This window comes from Corapipo altera, unplaced genomic scaffold (genome assembly GCF_003945725.1).
Source record: "Corapipo altera isolate COAL_440 unplaced genomic scaffold, ASM394572v1 45, whole genome shotgun sequence".
Classification (NCBI taxonomy): domain Eukaryota; kingdom Metazoa; phylum Chordata; class Aves; order Passeriformes; family Pipridae; genus Corapipo; species Corapipo altera.
In genome coordinates, this window is record NW_020884877.1 from 2,824,272 (window position 1) to 2,841,955 (window position 17,684).

The following is a 17,684-nucleotide window of genomic DNA, read 5'->3' on the forward strand; positions in this document are numbered from 1 at the left end:
GAGACAACAGTTCAATAACCTCTCTAACCACTTCCCTATGGGAACAGGGAAGTATTCCCCTCTGCTTTACCTGCAAAGCATCTCACTGTGTGTTCAAGAATATCCCATTCCCTACACAATGCCTAGTCAAATTACACACAAGTGAAACTTCCCCCTTGAAATCAGAGGGCACAACATGAATAGTTTCTTCAAGCATTGCACACTTCTCACAAGGGCTCAGACTCGTTACTTCCAGGCAAAAGCAAAACCCATACAACAGAGCATTATAAAATTAACTTTTATGTACATCACAGCCTGAAAATGACCCCTGAAAATTCTATGAGCTCCAGCTGGTCAGGGCTGTGTACATGATGAGAACCTACAGATTATATGGTTTGCAGTAAAGCAGGTCAGGTAAAGCCTTATTAGAGGCTTTTCAGCCATTAAGAGACACCAATTTAAAAAAAGACTATTAAAATGGAGAATCCTTTCTCACACACAGAAAGGATCCATAAACACACTAGTAATTTCTGAAAGGTCTGCTGCTCCTTCTTCCTGCCTTCTGTTCTCATTTTCTGACACTGGTTTCTGAATTCAGCATTGCAGAAGGCAGATAAGGAAACACCCCTCATAAGACTTGCTGTGTCACAATTTAAGTTCCACTTACGGGCTTTTTCTCCTCCATTTCAAATTACACAGCTACATGCTTAATATCCCCTAAAGAAAAATCTTAATGAATGCAACTGCCTCGAGACTATTTTTAATTTATTATCTTTTAAACAGCACATGTCATATGGGACTGAACTGGCAGCTTTTGAAGTCTCAAGTATTTTGACCCCTCACCCCTTCCTGTTTCTTTCTCTGCACTGACTCTTCTGTTCTGTCCCCAAGGGCCTGATTCGAATGGGTTAAAGGAAGAAATGGTGCTTAGCCATTCACTTAGGTTTCAGCCAGAGGCCCTTGCCGGACTCGAGTTCCCTTCTACCCTGAAAAGTGATATTACAATTAAATAATTAATGACGTTAATACCATTGAGAGAGAATTCCAGATGCGATTTGCTCACTAAGTGACAGCGAAAACTGCCAGACTTGCAAACTCACTATGGGATGTTGGGAGGATAACCCACTTATCTTCTCATCCATGTCAGGACACCAACAGTAAACAACCTCCTGGGCTCCCACGGGGCTGCGTTTGCACCAGAAGGTTAAATTAGTTCCCATAAAGGAGATTAATAACGAGCCTGTTGATCCATGGGCAGACGTTGAGTCACTCACTACGCAGTCAACTCCAGAAATAAAACCAAGAGTAAGATAGATTTGTTGCTCAATCGATGGGGTCAGGGTTAAATACCAGAGCACATGATTTGAGCAGCTCTCTTCATATGCATATGCCCTCAAAGAGGAGAACAGCACTTTCAAGAAGCACATGCACTGCTAGGTCAAGCTTTGAAACATGCAGTTAGGGCAGCTGGAGTGCCAGAACAAAACCAAACACGCCGTGGGTTTAGGACACATTCATCACTCAGCAAGCAATCAAAATATCTCAGGAAACAAAAAGGAAATATTCAATAAAGGAGTAAATGGCAGGCTTGAAGAAATATGTGCTTTCTCCCTCCCTGTAAATCCTCTTTGGAGCTATTTCTGTTTCTAGGTACCACATAGTTCACATGCTGGAAGTGTAGAACAGCCAAGCACCATAACACCAACTCCAAAATCTCTGTTGCTACATAGCAAGTGACCTCAGAGCTACTATTATCATCATCATCTCGGCCACCACCATGAAAAGGAAATTGGGAGGAAGGAAGAGATCACGACTTTAAATTGAGGTGAGAGAGGATTAAATAATGTAAAAGCACTTGTAAGACTTAGGTGCCATTGGAAGGAAGGTCATATGGTTTATTTACCAAAAGATTATGAATTCAAACACAGCATCGCTGATTTCCTTCAGTGACTTTCTGCAAACAAAGTCATCTGAAAGTCATTCTTCCTGCTGGCACCTGTTAAATGCTTGCCCAGCCTGAAATACTTCCAGGGATACTCTTGGCCTTTGGCACACAAATGTCTGTGTGGTTCTTGGTGGCACACGGAGCCACCGTACCCTCCTATGACCCTGCTTTGCCAAATCACTCTTCTGCTTATTGATTATTCTTTGGCCAAACAGGCTGTAGAAAAAAAATTATATGAAGTGCCTGACCAGACATTTTCCAAGGGTCATCTTCCCCCCACTCACCTTTATTATCCATACAAGATTAAGGGAGGGAAGGAACTGTATGGAAATTTACAGCCTGTTGTGCATCTCCCATTCTTTAGAGGATTTTCTAGGTTGGGCTCAACGATCTTGGAGGTCTTTTCCAACCTAAATGATTCTGTGATTCTGAAATTCTAGCACGACTCACAACACAGGAACACATGCAAACAAGAATGAAAGCGAGCAAGCCCTACCTTCTGGACTTGATAGATCTGAGGGAAAAGGGAAAGGAAAGAAACAAGGAACAAAGCTAAGCATGAATGGATACATAGCAGTGCAACATTCCACAGCTCATTCTGGAGGGAAAAAACGTAATTCATACAGAAAATACAGCAAAACATGAATACAAAGAAGTGCACATTAAAGTCCTGTAGATTTAGGTAGAACAATCCTACACACCTTTCACCTATGTACAGCACAGTCAGTGTGTTAAAGCTCCTGGAAAATTCCTTGCAAATACACTGCCAGCACTAGAGGATCTCTGCAGGTTGCTTTTTCAATTTTTAATGCTTCCATGGAGCCTCACATTGTTTTCAGGCCTTAATAAATACACTGCTGACTGTTGCTCGATAGTCTTGGAGCACTTTGGTAACACACAAAAGCATTACAGTTACTCTACTGCATCTGAATTTTGAGTAAGTGGAGAACTGCCCTTGACTGATCAGTTTTGTAAACCCATATGAAAACGGAAAACATGTTTTTTCTTTAATCTTTGCTAAAGCCAGAAACCCTTCTGGGTTCAAAAAACAAAGAACCCTTCTTCTTCAACACCACCTAGCTGGCTACACAAATCCAGAAGGAAGCTGAAGCTTCATTCTCCCCACTTCCCTGCTTGAACACCAAGCTCTGAATTTTCAGGAAACGTGTCCCAGCTCTGGTCTGAGAGTCCTCAGCTGCCTCACTGCTGATCTTCTGAGACAAGCAGAGACACGGAGTAAACACCAACACCAGCCCGCTGCTCTATGGGGGAGGGAACATACACTGCTCTGACTCCAAATACTCCAGTGGGTCAGCAGGCAGCAGGGTAGTCAGTCTCCTGTATTTTGGGGTATTCAGAGGATCTCTGCCATCCAGGTATTCAGAGGATCCCTGCCACCCACTGCTCTCTGAGAAATCCACCTCAGAGATATCCAGATCCCAGCCCTGGGGAAGCCGAACGTACATTTTTCAATCCCCGCGCTCCTGATCAGGTTCCCCTTCACGAAGGACAAGTGCAGAACCCAGCTTAATACCTCAGCAGCATTAATTCCCATTCCAACAAGCGCAGGGGGGATAATTAGGACCCACATTTAAAACCACCATTCCCACACATATTCACCACCTCTCTTACCTTCTCCTAAGAAAGCCCTGAAGAAGAAAATTAACTAGATGCTCCCACAGTTCCAAAGGCTGCACACAATTCCAGTCTCTAGCTTTTCCATGGCACACACACAGGGTGCCTTTTGTCCATATACAGAAGCCAAACACGACAGGTTTAGTTGTTGCAATTACCAAGTGGCTGTTTAACCTTTAGGCTTTAACTTTTCAGTGCTGTTTTTTCACCCATGCTTTCAGGCAACACCACGGAAGTCTTTATTTTTGAAACCCCAGTGCTTCAGGCTTGGCATAGAAGGTATTCCCACTGAGCCCAAAGCAAGACACGCAAGGAGTCTTGTGCCCAGGACCCTGATTGCCAAGAGACAAGATAACAATGAGGCCCTTTGTTCAGACCAGGCACCACGGAAGGAGGTGGAGAAGGGCACAGGGATAAAGCCAAGTGCATCATCATAACTGTTCCAGTGCTTTATAAAACCTGGAATTCTGAATGCTAACAGGCATTACAACAGCTCTCCTCCAAAGTGACTGATCCCTCGGCAGTGTCCTAGTGGGAGGTGTCCCTGCCCATGGCAGGAGGGTTAAAACTAGATGATTTTTAAAGATCCTTTCCAACCCAAACCACTTGAGGATTCTGTGATGATACTATCCTCCTTAGATGGTATGTTACAGGAGGAAACACACTTTTAAACAATAATTCCTATTGCAGGTGTGCCCCTCACAAAAGCTTAAGAGTCAACAGACACCAAAGCAGTGAAATGTGTTAAGCAGCACTCTCCTGTATTAGGGTATGACAAAAAAACCCAAACATGTGTTTTGTCCACAGTATTAGTGGCAGACTGCTTTCCTGGTTTCCTCATCACAGGAGTTTTCCCACAAAAATAACATTTTTCATAGAAATATCTTTAAAACAGGACAGAACAAGCCAGTGATGCATTGTTAGACGGTGGCAGAAGTCCAGAGTCTACTAAAAACACCTTCAACATTGTCCCTTTCCAAATTTTCCTGTGCATCTTCACACTGGCTGTGTAAGACAGGCACAGATTAACCATCAGAAACCTTCTTCATTTCTTCCCTGGATATGGAAGCACCGAGTTTCATAGTCTGTCTCACCCTTCCCATTCAAGCCACAAAAATTCTGCTTTTCTCTAGCTTTTCTTTTCTACTAGAAAGTATTGGTGGCATACTTTATTCTAAAGAAATACGAATCCAAAGGAGGAAAAGTGAGTATGCTTTTAAAGAAGGAATTTACAAAATAGCCAAGGCAAGTTTTGTGCTGTGCCCTTAAAGCAAGAGCTGAAAATGAAGGCAGGAGAGCAGCACAGTGCACTTGCCTTGAACTGGAGGGCTCATCTAATGTGCAAACTGACAAGGAAGAATCTTATCCAACCGATTAAGGAGTGGGAGGAGATCACTGTCTTTTCACTTCAGGCACTAATATCAGCTTAAACTGTGGTCTCCAAGTGTCAGTCCTCAAAAAGACATTTAAAGCCTTGGCAGCAGAGCACACAGAAAGTACTCCTACAGAAAACATTGTCTACAATTAGCCCTAATGCTGCAGCTTTTACGTGTCTTGAAACATTCCTGTTAAATATTGTTTGGGGGAAAAAAAGGCTTTAATACATCTTATGTCAAGCTTCGGGAAAAAAATGCACAGGAAAAAAATTATTCTTTCCATTTTACCTGGTAGCCCCATGATAATTAACAACTTGTTACTCAGAAAAACTGAGCTGAAAACTCCTGACTTGCTCTTCTGCCTGAATTAACAATAAATATCTGAGTGTACACAGGAATTTGTCTCAGGACCAAGCACAAGTACAAGCCAAAGGGACTGACCTCAGACTCTGCAGCTGGAAACCAAGTGTTTAAAGACCCTGGCAGCATGGTATGGTAAAAGATGACCCATCACTGCTCTGACTCCAACCAGCTGGGGAGTATCAGCAGTGTGGAAACAGGGAAGGGAGCAAGTACCATCTACTGTAATTGTCCTTTCAGCTCAGAACATGCATTGGCAATGAGAGCTCTCCTGCACTGACTTACTATGTGTGGAAGCAAACCAGCAAACCTGTCCAAACCTCCAGATTAATTATTTACATCTTTGGTGAATAACAAAAACAAAGCAGCACCGAATGAGAACTCAGAAACATTCAAGCTGTTCCATTTGTTAGATCTGTGCCTTTCCTAAAGCCTTATCACCAAGACCACATTCTCTACTAAATATATAAATTTATTCACATATATGTGATTCAAGAGTGATCACTACCCTTATCTTCATGAGAAAGCCAACCATGTCCTGGGCTCATCCCACAGCGTGGGCAGCAGGGGAGGGTGGGATTCTGGCCCTTTACCCTGCTCAGGTGAGACCTCACCTGCAGAGCCGCCTCCAGCTCTGGGGGCCCCAGCACAGGAAGGACATGGAGCTGTTGGAGTGAGCCCAGAGGAGGCACCAAGATGATCAGAGGGATGGAGCACCTCTCCTATCGGGAAAGGCTGGGAGAATTGGGGTTGTTCAGCCTGGAAAAGAGAAGCTCCAGGGTGACCTAATTGCAGCCTTCCAGGACCTGAAGGGGCCTACAGGAAAGGGAGAGAGAGACTATCTACCAGGGCCTGGAGATACAGGACAAGGGGTGATGGCTTCAAATTCACAGAGAGTAGGTTTAGATTAGATATTAGGAAGAAATTCTTCCCTGTGAGGGTGGTGAAGCCCTGGCACAGGTTTCTCAGAGAAGCTGTGGCTGCCCCATCCCTGGAAGTGTTCAAGGCCAGGTTGGATGGGGCTTGGAGCAACCTGGGCTAGTGGAAGGTGTCCATGGCAGGGGGCTGGAACAAGATGAGCTTTAAGGTCACTTCCAACCCAAACCATTTTGGGATTCTGTGATCAGATCATGATTCTTGTGCTCATTTTCTTTCTTCAGCTTCAGAAAACACTTTTCATCTACCTAGTTCACACTTTACTATAAACTTGTGCTTGTGTTCTCACCTTCCTCTCCCCGGAGAAGAAAAACCCAAAACCACAAACCACTGGCATGCTTATCCTTCTTTCTGCTGCCCAGCATGAGGTGGTGCCAGGTGATGCCACGGTGGGGTACACCTGCAATCCTGCCCCACCACAGCGACCGGCTGCAGCCTTCCACCAGAACTTTTCCCACATTTCCCCCTGCAATCAAGTGTTTTCTGCCAAAAGCCCATCTATTTCTGCTACATAATTTCTCCATCATGTGTGTAGACTCGTGATGCAAAAGTCACCCGGTTATTTTAAAATGAGGAAAATGAAGCACAAGATGAAGAAATGTCATTAATACTAGTTGGTGGGCAGGAAAGGAGCCAATTTTCAAATCCAAATTATTAAAACACTTCGCTTCTTTGCCAGTGAGGGCTATACTGCCATGGTTATAGCCTGTAATGGTAGCACCTGGAAACTTTTAAATCAGACCAGCAATATAAATATATTTTCAAGTAATCCACGCTCCACAAGAAAGCCTGCCAGGGCATGTACAGTGCTTTAAGCATGAACAAGTACACGCACATGCAATAAATTTATTTATTGCTTTTTAACTGCCACAGCTGGCTCTAAAAAGCCTTCTGAAGTAGTAAAGCAAGTGCTTTAAGTTCTGTTATTTAACATGGCAGTAGTGGAACAGTGCTCTTTATGTCTTGAAAAGTTTGCAAAGGGAAATGAGGAAAGCAGAGAACAAACTGTACAGAGACCAGTGTCACAGTAGGTTCCCCACCAAGGAAGGCATAGGTGCCAAATCTCTTTGGTTGATCACTGCTTGAGATTTTCTGTATGTTTCATTATATCTGCAGGATACTTGTGGCAAGGAAAAACTTCCTCCAGTCAATCCTAACTAGCTCTACCTGGCATCTGGGGGCTGAGATTAAGCTATTTTGGAAAGTTACAGAATCTCTGGGCTTGCAAAAATACAAAATAAATGTGTAATCATATTATGTCATTTATGCCAGTGAATTACAAAGCAGATTGTAGTGGGTATCTGGCTGAGCTTTTACTGAATGTGGTATTTCAGAGGGACATCCTGTCCTATTCAATTTCTATCTCTATGAAATTTGTCACAGATTTTCAGATCACAAGCTCCTCAGTTATTAACTGCAGGAGCATGCACACAAGCTTTAGTTTTCACACCAAAATTTCAGTTTACTAGGACACCCTTTGCAGCATCAGCTTTTAATCTTCAAAGGGGTCATCAGCTCCACTAAAGTTATCTGTGAATTAGACGGTGTCAGCTGCCGTGACTCTGGTATTTACCTTCCTGCCCAAACAAAACACCTGATGCTTGTTTACCACCAGCCCTCCCACGGGCTGCCGGGCAAGTCTCACCAGACCGTCAGCAGCTGGGCAGTGCCAACACTTAGACCTTCCGACCGTGAGACAGGTTGCAAAAAACATCCTTTAGAAAGCAGCAACTGCAGCAGGAAAAGGCTTCTCTCTTCCACGAGCTCTGTGTCTGCAGCAAGGCTCCCCCACAGCTCTCACTGCTGCTGTGTTTGCAGGTACATCAAACCCTGCTGTGGCTACAGGGTGCTGAGACACATCCAGACATGTATGAGACACTCCAAAAGCCGAGTGTGGGCAAACTGCCCAAGCGCTTCTTTTGCGGGCTGGTTGCTGCAGCCTGCACTGACACCGGTCTGCCATCACACCCTCATCCATATCCTGCTATCACATCCTGATTCGCTGTTTAAAAGCTCCACTGAATCCTTCTCTGGGCCCTAAAGCACAGACGTAGAATCACTGAATTACAGAATAACCTGGGTTGGAAGCGACCTTAAAAATCATCCCACTCCACCCCCCTGCAGGAACACCTCCCACTGTCCCAGGTTGCTCCAAGCCCTGTCTTGGACACTTCCAGGGATAGGGCAGCCACAGCTTCTCTGGACAACCAGTATCAGAGCCTCACCACCCTCACAGGGAAGTCTTCCTAACATCTAACCTATTCCCTTTCACTGTAAAGCCATTCTCCCTTGTCCTGTCGCTACATGCTCTTGTACATTTGTTCTTACTATGCATTCCCAAACACTGACCCCAGACTCCTTACTACTTCCTTTTCCCTCAAAAATCTATTGAAAAAATTAAATTATTAAATTATTAAATTATTACTGTTGGCCTTGTAACACCTACTCTGCTGTTCCACTGAATCAACATCAGCAAACACAAATTTTAAGCCCTTTTGGTTCAGTTCACCTGGGCCAACCCCTGCATGCAGCCCTGTTCCAATAGCACCAGTTAATCTTCTAGAGCTCCTAAACAAATGCTGCTCCCAGTTTCTTGTAGCAGTGACACTGAATACAGCTCCTACTTGTCAAACACAGCAGGAGCAGAACAAGCTCTCTGGTCTTTAAGATCATTCCTACGCTGGAAGCCCATGACCTCCCACATGCTGACAGGCAGAGGCACAGAAACTCTGCTGGTGATATAAAACAATCAGCTCTTCCTGAATTAGGGAAGAGACTACAGCAGGCATTTAATCCAAATTCTGTGGAGAAGGTAATGCTTTGCTAAGTTCAGTTTCTGTCGCTGCTCCTGCCAACAGCAGACCATCCTTTTTACAAACTGGGGGAGAGCCCAATATCAGCTTCACGGCAGAAAGCAGAACAATTTACAATAGAGTTATACAAGGGCCAGGAATCTTCCATATTCATTAGATTTCTAACAAAGTGATAAGAATCCACCACCCCCAATGCACACACAAAGAAGCTGCACACTTCGAAGCTTAATATTAAACAATAATTACTAACCACGAGTATTTTCTGTGAATAATTACACTGGCTTCACCAAGATAAAATCCTTGCCACGATCCATATTTTTTCCAGGCTGTTCTACGATTAGCATTAGTTCCACGCAGACTACACGTGTTTCCACAGAATACAGATTAACCCTCTCTTCCAGAATCTCTGATCATCTTCTCCCCTAGTCCAAACATCCCCCAGAGCCTTGACCTTACCTCCTTCTGCTGTCTCTCCAGTTCTTTCATTCGGATCTCCCGTGCCTCTGCCCGCGCCGCTCGCTTCGCCGCGAGCCTTGCTTCAGCCTGCAAACGGGAACACAGGAGTGAAATGAAAGCCGGACAATCCAACGTGAAACACACCTGCTAAGCAGGGCATGAAATAAGGAGACTTGACTCGGCAAGACTGTAAACACATCCGTAGGAGTTAATTCCCTATTGCAAGTAATGGCCCTGCCTTCTGTAACTTGTTATCTTCACAGTCAGCTAATACACCCCCGCGCAGGCACAGCCCTCCTTAGCGCTTGTGTTTGAAAGTGCTCTGTGTCTCTTTAATTACTGTTTGTGTGGCTGGGAAGGAAACAGGGAGATTTACTTAAGAAAGGCGGGTTTTGCTCTTTTTGTTTTGGATGGGGGTTTTTTTCCCTCCCCTGCGGTGTTGGATTATTTTTTATTGATGAATTAATTTGACCAGCAGCAAACACATCGTGTGCCGTTTTTCCTCACCGCTGACACTGGGCACACATACCTGGGCACAGGGGTCGGGTAAACACTGCTGTTCAGCATGACTGTGCACAGCTAAGGCTGAAGTGATAGAGGGTAGGGAACCTGAGAAAATGCACTAACTCAACTGTAAGTCTCCAGAACTCTGTATTCCAGTCTCAACCTCTCTGGAGTGGAATTCTGCCAGGAACAGGCCTTTAGGGAGTGCTTCCTCACTTCAGCCCTGTTGGAAGTGCTGGAACATGCTACACATTGCAGTAACATTTTTAATATTCTTCTTTAAATCCCAGGCAAAGCCAGTAGGTCTTACAGAGAAAAACGTGAAATAATTTCAGGTTTGGTACAATACAACTGTGAGCAGCTCACCCAGCAGAATTCATAATAGCTCAGCAGGAGTCAAAGGCATCACTCAGCCAGTCACCCTGATGTTACACCCAACTCCTCTACTTATGAAACTTTCCACTGTAAGTACAACATCCAAATTTACAGGAAAAAGTGCAATAATAATATCAAGGTCAAGCACACAGAGAAATCAAAATGCTGATGCTTTCACCAGCGCTTCTAAATAGAAGGGAAACCAGAAAAAAAGGAAGGTGTAATTTCTTCTCCCTTCTGTAAGTGTATTCACCACTCAAGCTTGGGGAAAAGGGCCTTCAAAAACACAAAACAAAACACAGAAAGCAAGCCAAAAATTGCCTTATAGGTTGGCTGGAACTTGCAACTAGTGAAAACCAAGCACGAGCAGTGTATGGGAGGACTAGGAGCCTTGTGATGCTGTACATCTTAAAACCTCAGCCTGGAGATGAGAAGACCAAGAGGTGATCTCATCAGTCCATATAAATATCTCCAAGATGGGTGTCAAGAGGATGGTGCCAGACTCTTTTCAGGTGTACCCAGCAACAGGAAGAGGAGCAACGGCCATGAACTAAACCACATGAAGGTCCACCTTAACATGAGGATGAAATTCTTTCCATGGAGGGTGGCAGAGCACAGGAACAGGCTGCCCAGGGAGATCACGGAGTCTCCCTCTCTGGATACATTCCAAACCCACCTGGACACATTCCTGTGTGCTCCAGGTGACACTGCCTTGGCAGGGGGGTTGGACTGAATGATCTCCAGAGGTCCCTTCCAACTCCAACTATCCTGTGATTCTGTGAACTTCAGTCTGAAAAATTAGTTGTAATAACAAAAAAAACACCTTCTTGGAGAGCAAAAAAAAAAAAGCTCATGGCAGAAAGACAGACAGGCTGGTTTTGCACAGAGCACTGTTCTCCCTTGAGTTCACTGTTTGAATTTTGAGGTAACCAGCTCTGCCATGGACAGAAACTCCCATCTCCACATGTGCACCCAAAACCACCCCCTCTCATCATCCGTTACTTACAGAGCCAGGTGATGGCAGGCTCCAGGGTGCAGGCATGTATTCCCAGGAGTGTTTTCAACAGCACTTCCCAACCTGAAGCAGTTTGTCCAAAGAAAAAAACAACCCCAAAACCAAAAAAACACCCCAGCCCTGCTGCTAGGCAAATCCTAGGCAGAATCCCTGCCAGGCAGTGTTATGATCCACCTGCAGCGTTTGAATTTATGACACCCACTATGTAAACATGCCCCGAGATGTATGCTAAAGGTAAGAAACCGCTGCTCTACAAACAAGTATGATATCAACTTGAGGAGATTCCTTTCTGTTTATTTAAAAATAAACTGTAGCACTTGCAGATCCCACCTGATATAGCTGAAGAATAACATCCAAGCAAACTGTTTTCCCCTTATGGAAAATAAAGGGCCCCAAAGTCTCCATAAGCAAAATACACCAAACAGTACAGATTGTGTATCTCAAACTTCCCCTGCGACAGAAAGAGGCAGAAACAAGATTATTTTTATGTTAACATTACTGTAGGTCTCATCCTCATGAATTTCAATAACCAGTTGAGCTTTCACATTAGAATTGAATGCCTTCACATAAAATTCAGATGTTGTACTACAGAAAAGTATGTGTGTTTCCCCTTGCTTTCTTTATATCATAAGGGCAAAAGGATTTGCACAATACATAGCTATGTTGCAGAATTATATGCTTTACAGAAGCACAATATAATATGAAATGAAACAACTTGAAAAATAGGAATAAAAATTAAAAATTTAGCCAGTTGTTCTCAGGGCTCCCTGAGAATGAGGCTCACAGTTCCCTGATTACTGATACCAACTACAGTAAGTTAAATTAATTTTACTCTGTGCAACATTGCACATGTAACCTGTCATTTAGTAGTATTCATTTCAGTTTTAAGTGCCAATCCATGGGGCATATCTAATTAATTCTATTTCACCTATGCAGTCCTCCACCTGTTAATTCAGAGCCAATCTGCAAACTTTGTAAGAAGAAAAACACATTTTCACTTAGCATCTTTGACTAAAAATGGCTTAAGTCTTGGAACAAGCATATTGTTTATTTATGAACTTTTTCTTTCCATGACCACGGGGCTCTTCAGCATTAAGTATCCCTGAACACAAACAACACAAACTGTATTCTGGATTCTTGAACTTTAAGTTACAAATCTGCTGTTAGCACATACTGGTACCACCTTTGTAAGAAGTTAAATTGTTATTCCACCCTGAACACTAATATTTTAAGGCAATTCATTTTTATCACGTCAAAACAAATAATTATAGAATTGTTTGGGCTGGAAGGAACCTCTGGAGGTCTCCACCCTCCTGCTCAAAGCAGGGTCAGCATCAAACTCACATCAGTTGCTTTGGCTCCTGAAAACCTCCAGGTTTGGTGGCTCCACGGCCCCTCCAGGCTCCTGTCTCAATGCCTGACCATCCTCACAGTGAATAAATCCCCCACATACATCATGTCAGAACCGCTCTTGGCTCCCTGGTAACCCCAGCTTGTACGTCAGAAGGCTGCTGTGCCTTAAGGTCTGGTGTTCTGCATCAAATACAAAGTGACCTGGGCTGCTACATTTTTAAACATGTTCTCAAGGCTGTCTGGGTGCCATTTAGATGGTTACACAATTCTCACCGTGGTTCCTGACAAAACACCAGCTCATTCGTGCTGGACAAAGGCGGTTTTGTAAGAAACAGGCCATCCTTTCCTAAAGGGTTTCTGAGTCCACAGCAAAATGAGAGAATGAGTGACAAGAAACATGCAAGAAGAAAAAAAAGACTTCAGTATCTGAGGTTCTGCAGGTGTTCTCCAACTCAAGAGAAATGTTTTATGGTATAGTCAGACTGGTCATTAAATGATCAACCTGTGGCCTTCATAATCCTGTTTCTAGCATGCTTTAGTGGATGAAATTACTACACTCTGTTGGTGGCATTAGTGACAAACCTGGCATCACTTGTGAGCTCAGAGGAAGTAAATCCATCAGGGCCGGGATGAGTCCAAACAATGTGTACAACGTTATCAAAATCAAACCAAAGTCTGGGAGCATCCTAACATCCAGCAAATTCCGCAGCAAGTGTGGGCAGCAAACAGGACCTCTCAAACACGTTTTCCTGTGTAGAAGCCCAGCTCAGGTACAGACAGGTGCAGGTACCCCACCAAAACATAACCTCCACTGCTACCCCCACCTGCTCATTCACAGTCAATCTGCAAACCTTTAAGACCTGTAAGAATAAAAGTACCAACTTTCAGACTAAGACAAAAGAGTGTCAGATTTATTATGGACCTCTCCCTCAAACACAGGGGTGTGATTAAACTCATCCGAGTTTGTCAAACCACACTCTTTGAAACTCTTGGACTCTGCTCTGTGCTATAAATACCTTGATTCCTTGCACGCCCTGCAAACAGCAATGTTAACTTTACATTTCTCTCTCTGTGCTGACCAAACCAAAAGAGGCTTTGCCTGGCTGACTTTGGCCTTCATCCAGTCCAAGTGCTCATCAGAGCCACTACCTGTAAGGGCAGTAGCAGAGACAGACACCACAGCCTGCAAAAGACGCTGCTGAACATTATAAAACCACCCCAAAATTCACAAAGACTTCTGAAATTCACACTACAAAAGCTAAAACGAAGAAGTCTTTAGGTTGCCTAAGGCATAAATAACTATTTAAGGGACTCAAGATAAAAAAAATTTAAAAATCACTAAGATTCAAGGAAGTGATCTTAAAATCATCTAAAATTCACTAGTGACTCAGCAAGCAATACAGGCCTCAATCAAAAGTGACAGGTCACTGGCAAAAACAGAAGAATAAAAATATGAAGCCTAATTGCACTCATTAGAAAGCTTTTGCAACTTCCCTTTTATGAGGTATTGCTCATCTGACAAGAAGAACTGGCAGCTTCAGCCTTACTGAGCACGTCATACAAAAAAACACCTCCTAAGAGAGGCTTCCGTAAAGCCCCGTGGGCAAAACGAGGGGAGATGGCAACCACACTGCTGAGATCAACACGGAACTGTGCACCAGCTGAAAAATCATCACCTTAATTCCTGTAACTCTCTCAAATACTACAAATATACATACTGAATTTCGGTCTTTTATTGCAGTTGCTCAGAATGACTTGTAGCCACTAAGCCCTGAAACAAGTGTACTGTTGAACCGCAAAACACTCACTCGTTGCTTTTGCTGGTCTACTTGCCCAGCACTTGCTTAAGGGTCACTTCAGTTTGAAAACAAAAATCCAGTCTTGTGCAGCAGCAGATCCTTACCCTGACTCAAAGGAGTTCAGTGTATTTAGCTCTGAACAGGGAAAAAAATAAGCAGGTTGTAACCTGGTTCAGCACAACTATGTCTGGAAAAAACTGAACCAGATACTGGACATCAGCTGGAAAAGGTGAGAAGCATCCTCTGCCACCCACAGCAGTGGGGAGAGGTGGGAGTATGAGATGTGCAACTGCTGAGGAGTTACCCCCCACACCCCCTTTTTAAACATCACTCCTGGAGACAAGGTGAGGTCTGGCTGACCCGTGGCCAGGCTCTAATGCACAATGGTTACGGAAGCGATGGCTTCCTGCCCCAAGCGCGGCGTCGGGGAAGCTGCACGGTCATTATCATTTCGATGAGAGAATTATTTAGGTGACTTGGTAAGGTAGAGGCCAATGACACACATCCTGAAGGTGTGCATTCTCAGAGCTTTTCCCCTCTGAAAAGGCCAGGGGTTCATTGTTCGCCTGGCAGCCCCAAGAAACAGCCAACAAAGACAGGAAGTTATGCTGCTTTTTTTGAGTGAAAAATGACTATGTTGACTTGCCACATAGTTACATGTGTAAGACTTTTCCATCTATACAAAGCACCCCTTAATTCCAATGCACTCAAAATTACCTGTTTCTAAGGCTAGTAATCAAAGTTAGTATCGTATCTTTTTGTGGAGGACTGAAGTGCTAGTTTGCCAGCACCAAACCACACTCTGAAAAGCTCTCTGATCCCACTGCCAGAGAAGCTTTAAAACACAAGTCTGCCCAACTAAATTACACCTGCTCACTGTATACAACCACTATTATGTATTTCTGCAATAACTATTCTCAGGCTGATTTAAACTTCTTGCCAACGTGCTTAAGATACAGCCAGCCAGTCACTTTTGGGGCCAGCATAACTTTTCATGATGGATGCTGTCCCATTCAAGTATTCTTCATGCAAAGGCTCTTCCTCAGATATTATACAACTGTTCATTCTATTTATCCAAGTCGTATTTTATCAGACAAAAATCTGACAAGGTTTGTTGCAGTTCTACATAATTTAAAGCCTATTTAGACAAGCAACACCTGATTTGCAATACTCCTGTAACACAGCTGACCAACATAGCTACCAGGCAGAACTAGGGCTAACCCATGGCAATGTTTTTTCCATCTCTACTTGAGCAACAAGTGACCTAAACCAGCGAGTTCCAGGAGCTCATGGGGAGTTATCACATGCTATTTAGCATTGAAACAAGACAGTCTATAATGACTTCTTAGCTTAGAGGTCAAACGGGCATAATTATCTGACATATTTTGCATCTGAGTTATAAATACAAACACACTTTGCACCACTTACTCATATGATAATGAGCCTGTGAATCACATAGGGCTCGGTCAGTCCACATCCTGCTTTACTCCTCGCCTTTCTCTTAAATGCAAATTGCTATTAAAAGGCAGCAGGTTGATGAACCTTAGCCTGCAGGATTCCCTGCTAATACCCACGTACCAGCGCCGCTGGCTTGACAGACCATCACCGTAACAGCTCCTCTCCCTCCAATGCGGGGACAGCGGCGAGCCCCAGCCCCAGCTCGTGTCAAGGGATGACCAACCCTCCCACCACCATTTGATGGTCACACGGGGCTGTTCTGACACTTCGTTTGGAAAACATCTTACAGGTCCCGCTGGCACGACTGCTCCCGGAGCAGACCGCGCAGCTCGCGTTCTGGTCAGCGATTTTCAAAGGCAAGGCTCGGACGAGCCCCGGCGGGGTCGGGCACCCGACACCACGTGGATCGCGGGGCTGCGCCGCTGCCCGACCCTCGCACCCCCGGGCCTTACCTGTTGCTGGGCGGCCGGGCTGAGGCAGTCGGCGGCCGCCTCCATGGCTCCCGCTGTGCCGCTGCCGCCGTCTGTCCCCGCCGGGAGCCGCCCGGGACCCGCCCGGCACGGCCCGGGGGCGGAGCGGGGGCTGCGCTGCCCGGCCGGGGCCGGACCGAGCGCTCCCGGGGCTACACCTGCCGCCGCTCCCGCTGCGCATCGCTGCGAGATCACCACGGAACCCACCACGGAAAGCGACTCCCGAGCGTCTGCAAGCCTTATCGCCTCCCTTTTGTGCCCGAGGAAAATAAACATCCCCGGAACATCCCAACAACTCGGCGCACGCCCGCCCTCCAGGCTGCAGATCCGCGCGGCTCCCAGCGCGCTGGCAGATAACACGCAGGACAGATGGTTATAAATATACATTCACACCAAGTGGCGTTTGCGTGGCAGAAATAAACCGCCTAATTGCTGTTAATTGCTGCGATTATATCGGTATGGTGGGTTGGGTTGTGTAGAGCCGATCTTAAAACACGCTGGATTAGCTGGTGTTGGTTTTATTCTGTAAGAAATGGCATTACACGCTAAGCAAGAATAGTAATTTTTAAAAGCATCTATTCGAGGTGTGACCATATTGCAGAAGCACGAACAGGAATAGTGGCTGATCGAAAAAGAGGACATCCTGCATTTCAAAAGGTCTCTCGTGATGAGTTGGATGAGCCAAAACCACAGAAGGATTAGAGGACACAAGAGCTTTTAAGTGGGTAAATACCCCAAGAACAATTCAAGGCACTGTGAGAGCAGAAATCCTGGCTCCAGAGAAATTAGTGCCATCTTTTGATTCCACCCGATTTCGTCCAAACCATCTCTCGATTCCTTCTGACTTCACCCCAAGCGCATACACCTATCCCCCTCCCAGAGGTCAGGGAGGAAACCATCAGGGCAGGGAGAACTGCCGAAGTTTAAACAGCTCATTTTATCCGTTCCCATTCTGCGGCAGCAACAATAGAGCACACGGAGAGTCATCTCTTCCTGGCACCGGATTTTCTCCGGCAAGCAAAACAGGTTGCTCCTTAGCAACTCAGCCCGCGCTCTCCTCCCCACTCAGCCGGCACAGGTCGGCGAGCCCTGCAAAGCTCCACCCAGCAACTGAGCTCAGTTTTTCCATGAACTGCCAGCCCAGCACAAGGAATCTGGTTCCTCAGGCTGGCAGAGCACACGCTCCCATGCTGCTGACAGTGTTTTAGCC

At 45.0% G+C, this 17,684-nt stretch overlaps 1 protein-coding gene across 10 annotated transcripts in view; it reads right to left on the reverse strand.

Annotated features, from left to right (window-relative positions):
- LRRFIP1 (LRR binding FLII interacting protein 1) overlaps window positions 1-17,684 on the reverse strand; it is a 112,099-nt gene that overhangs the window by 54,938 nt on the left and 39,477 nt on the right. For 6 of the 10 annotated variants that reach the window (XM_027637404.1, XM_027637403.1, XM_027637399.1 and 3 more), the window contains exons 2-3: window positions 9,501-9,587; window positions 2,421-2,438 (exon numbers count right to left, since the gene is read on the reverse strand). In XM_027637404.1, coding sequence (XP_027493205.1) covers window positions 2,421-2,438; window positions 9,501-9,587 — 105 coding nt within the window. Of the gene's footprint in view, window positions 1-2,420; window positions 2,439-9,500; window positions 9,588-16,456; window positions 16,535-17,684 lie in introns of those variants that run through there. The other 4 variants (XM_027637405.1, XM_027637402.1, XM_027637401.1 and 1 more) reach the window with 2 other exon arrangements.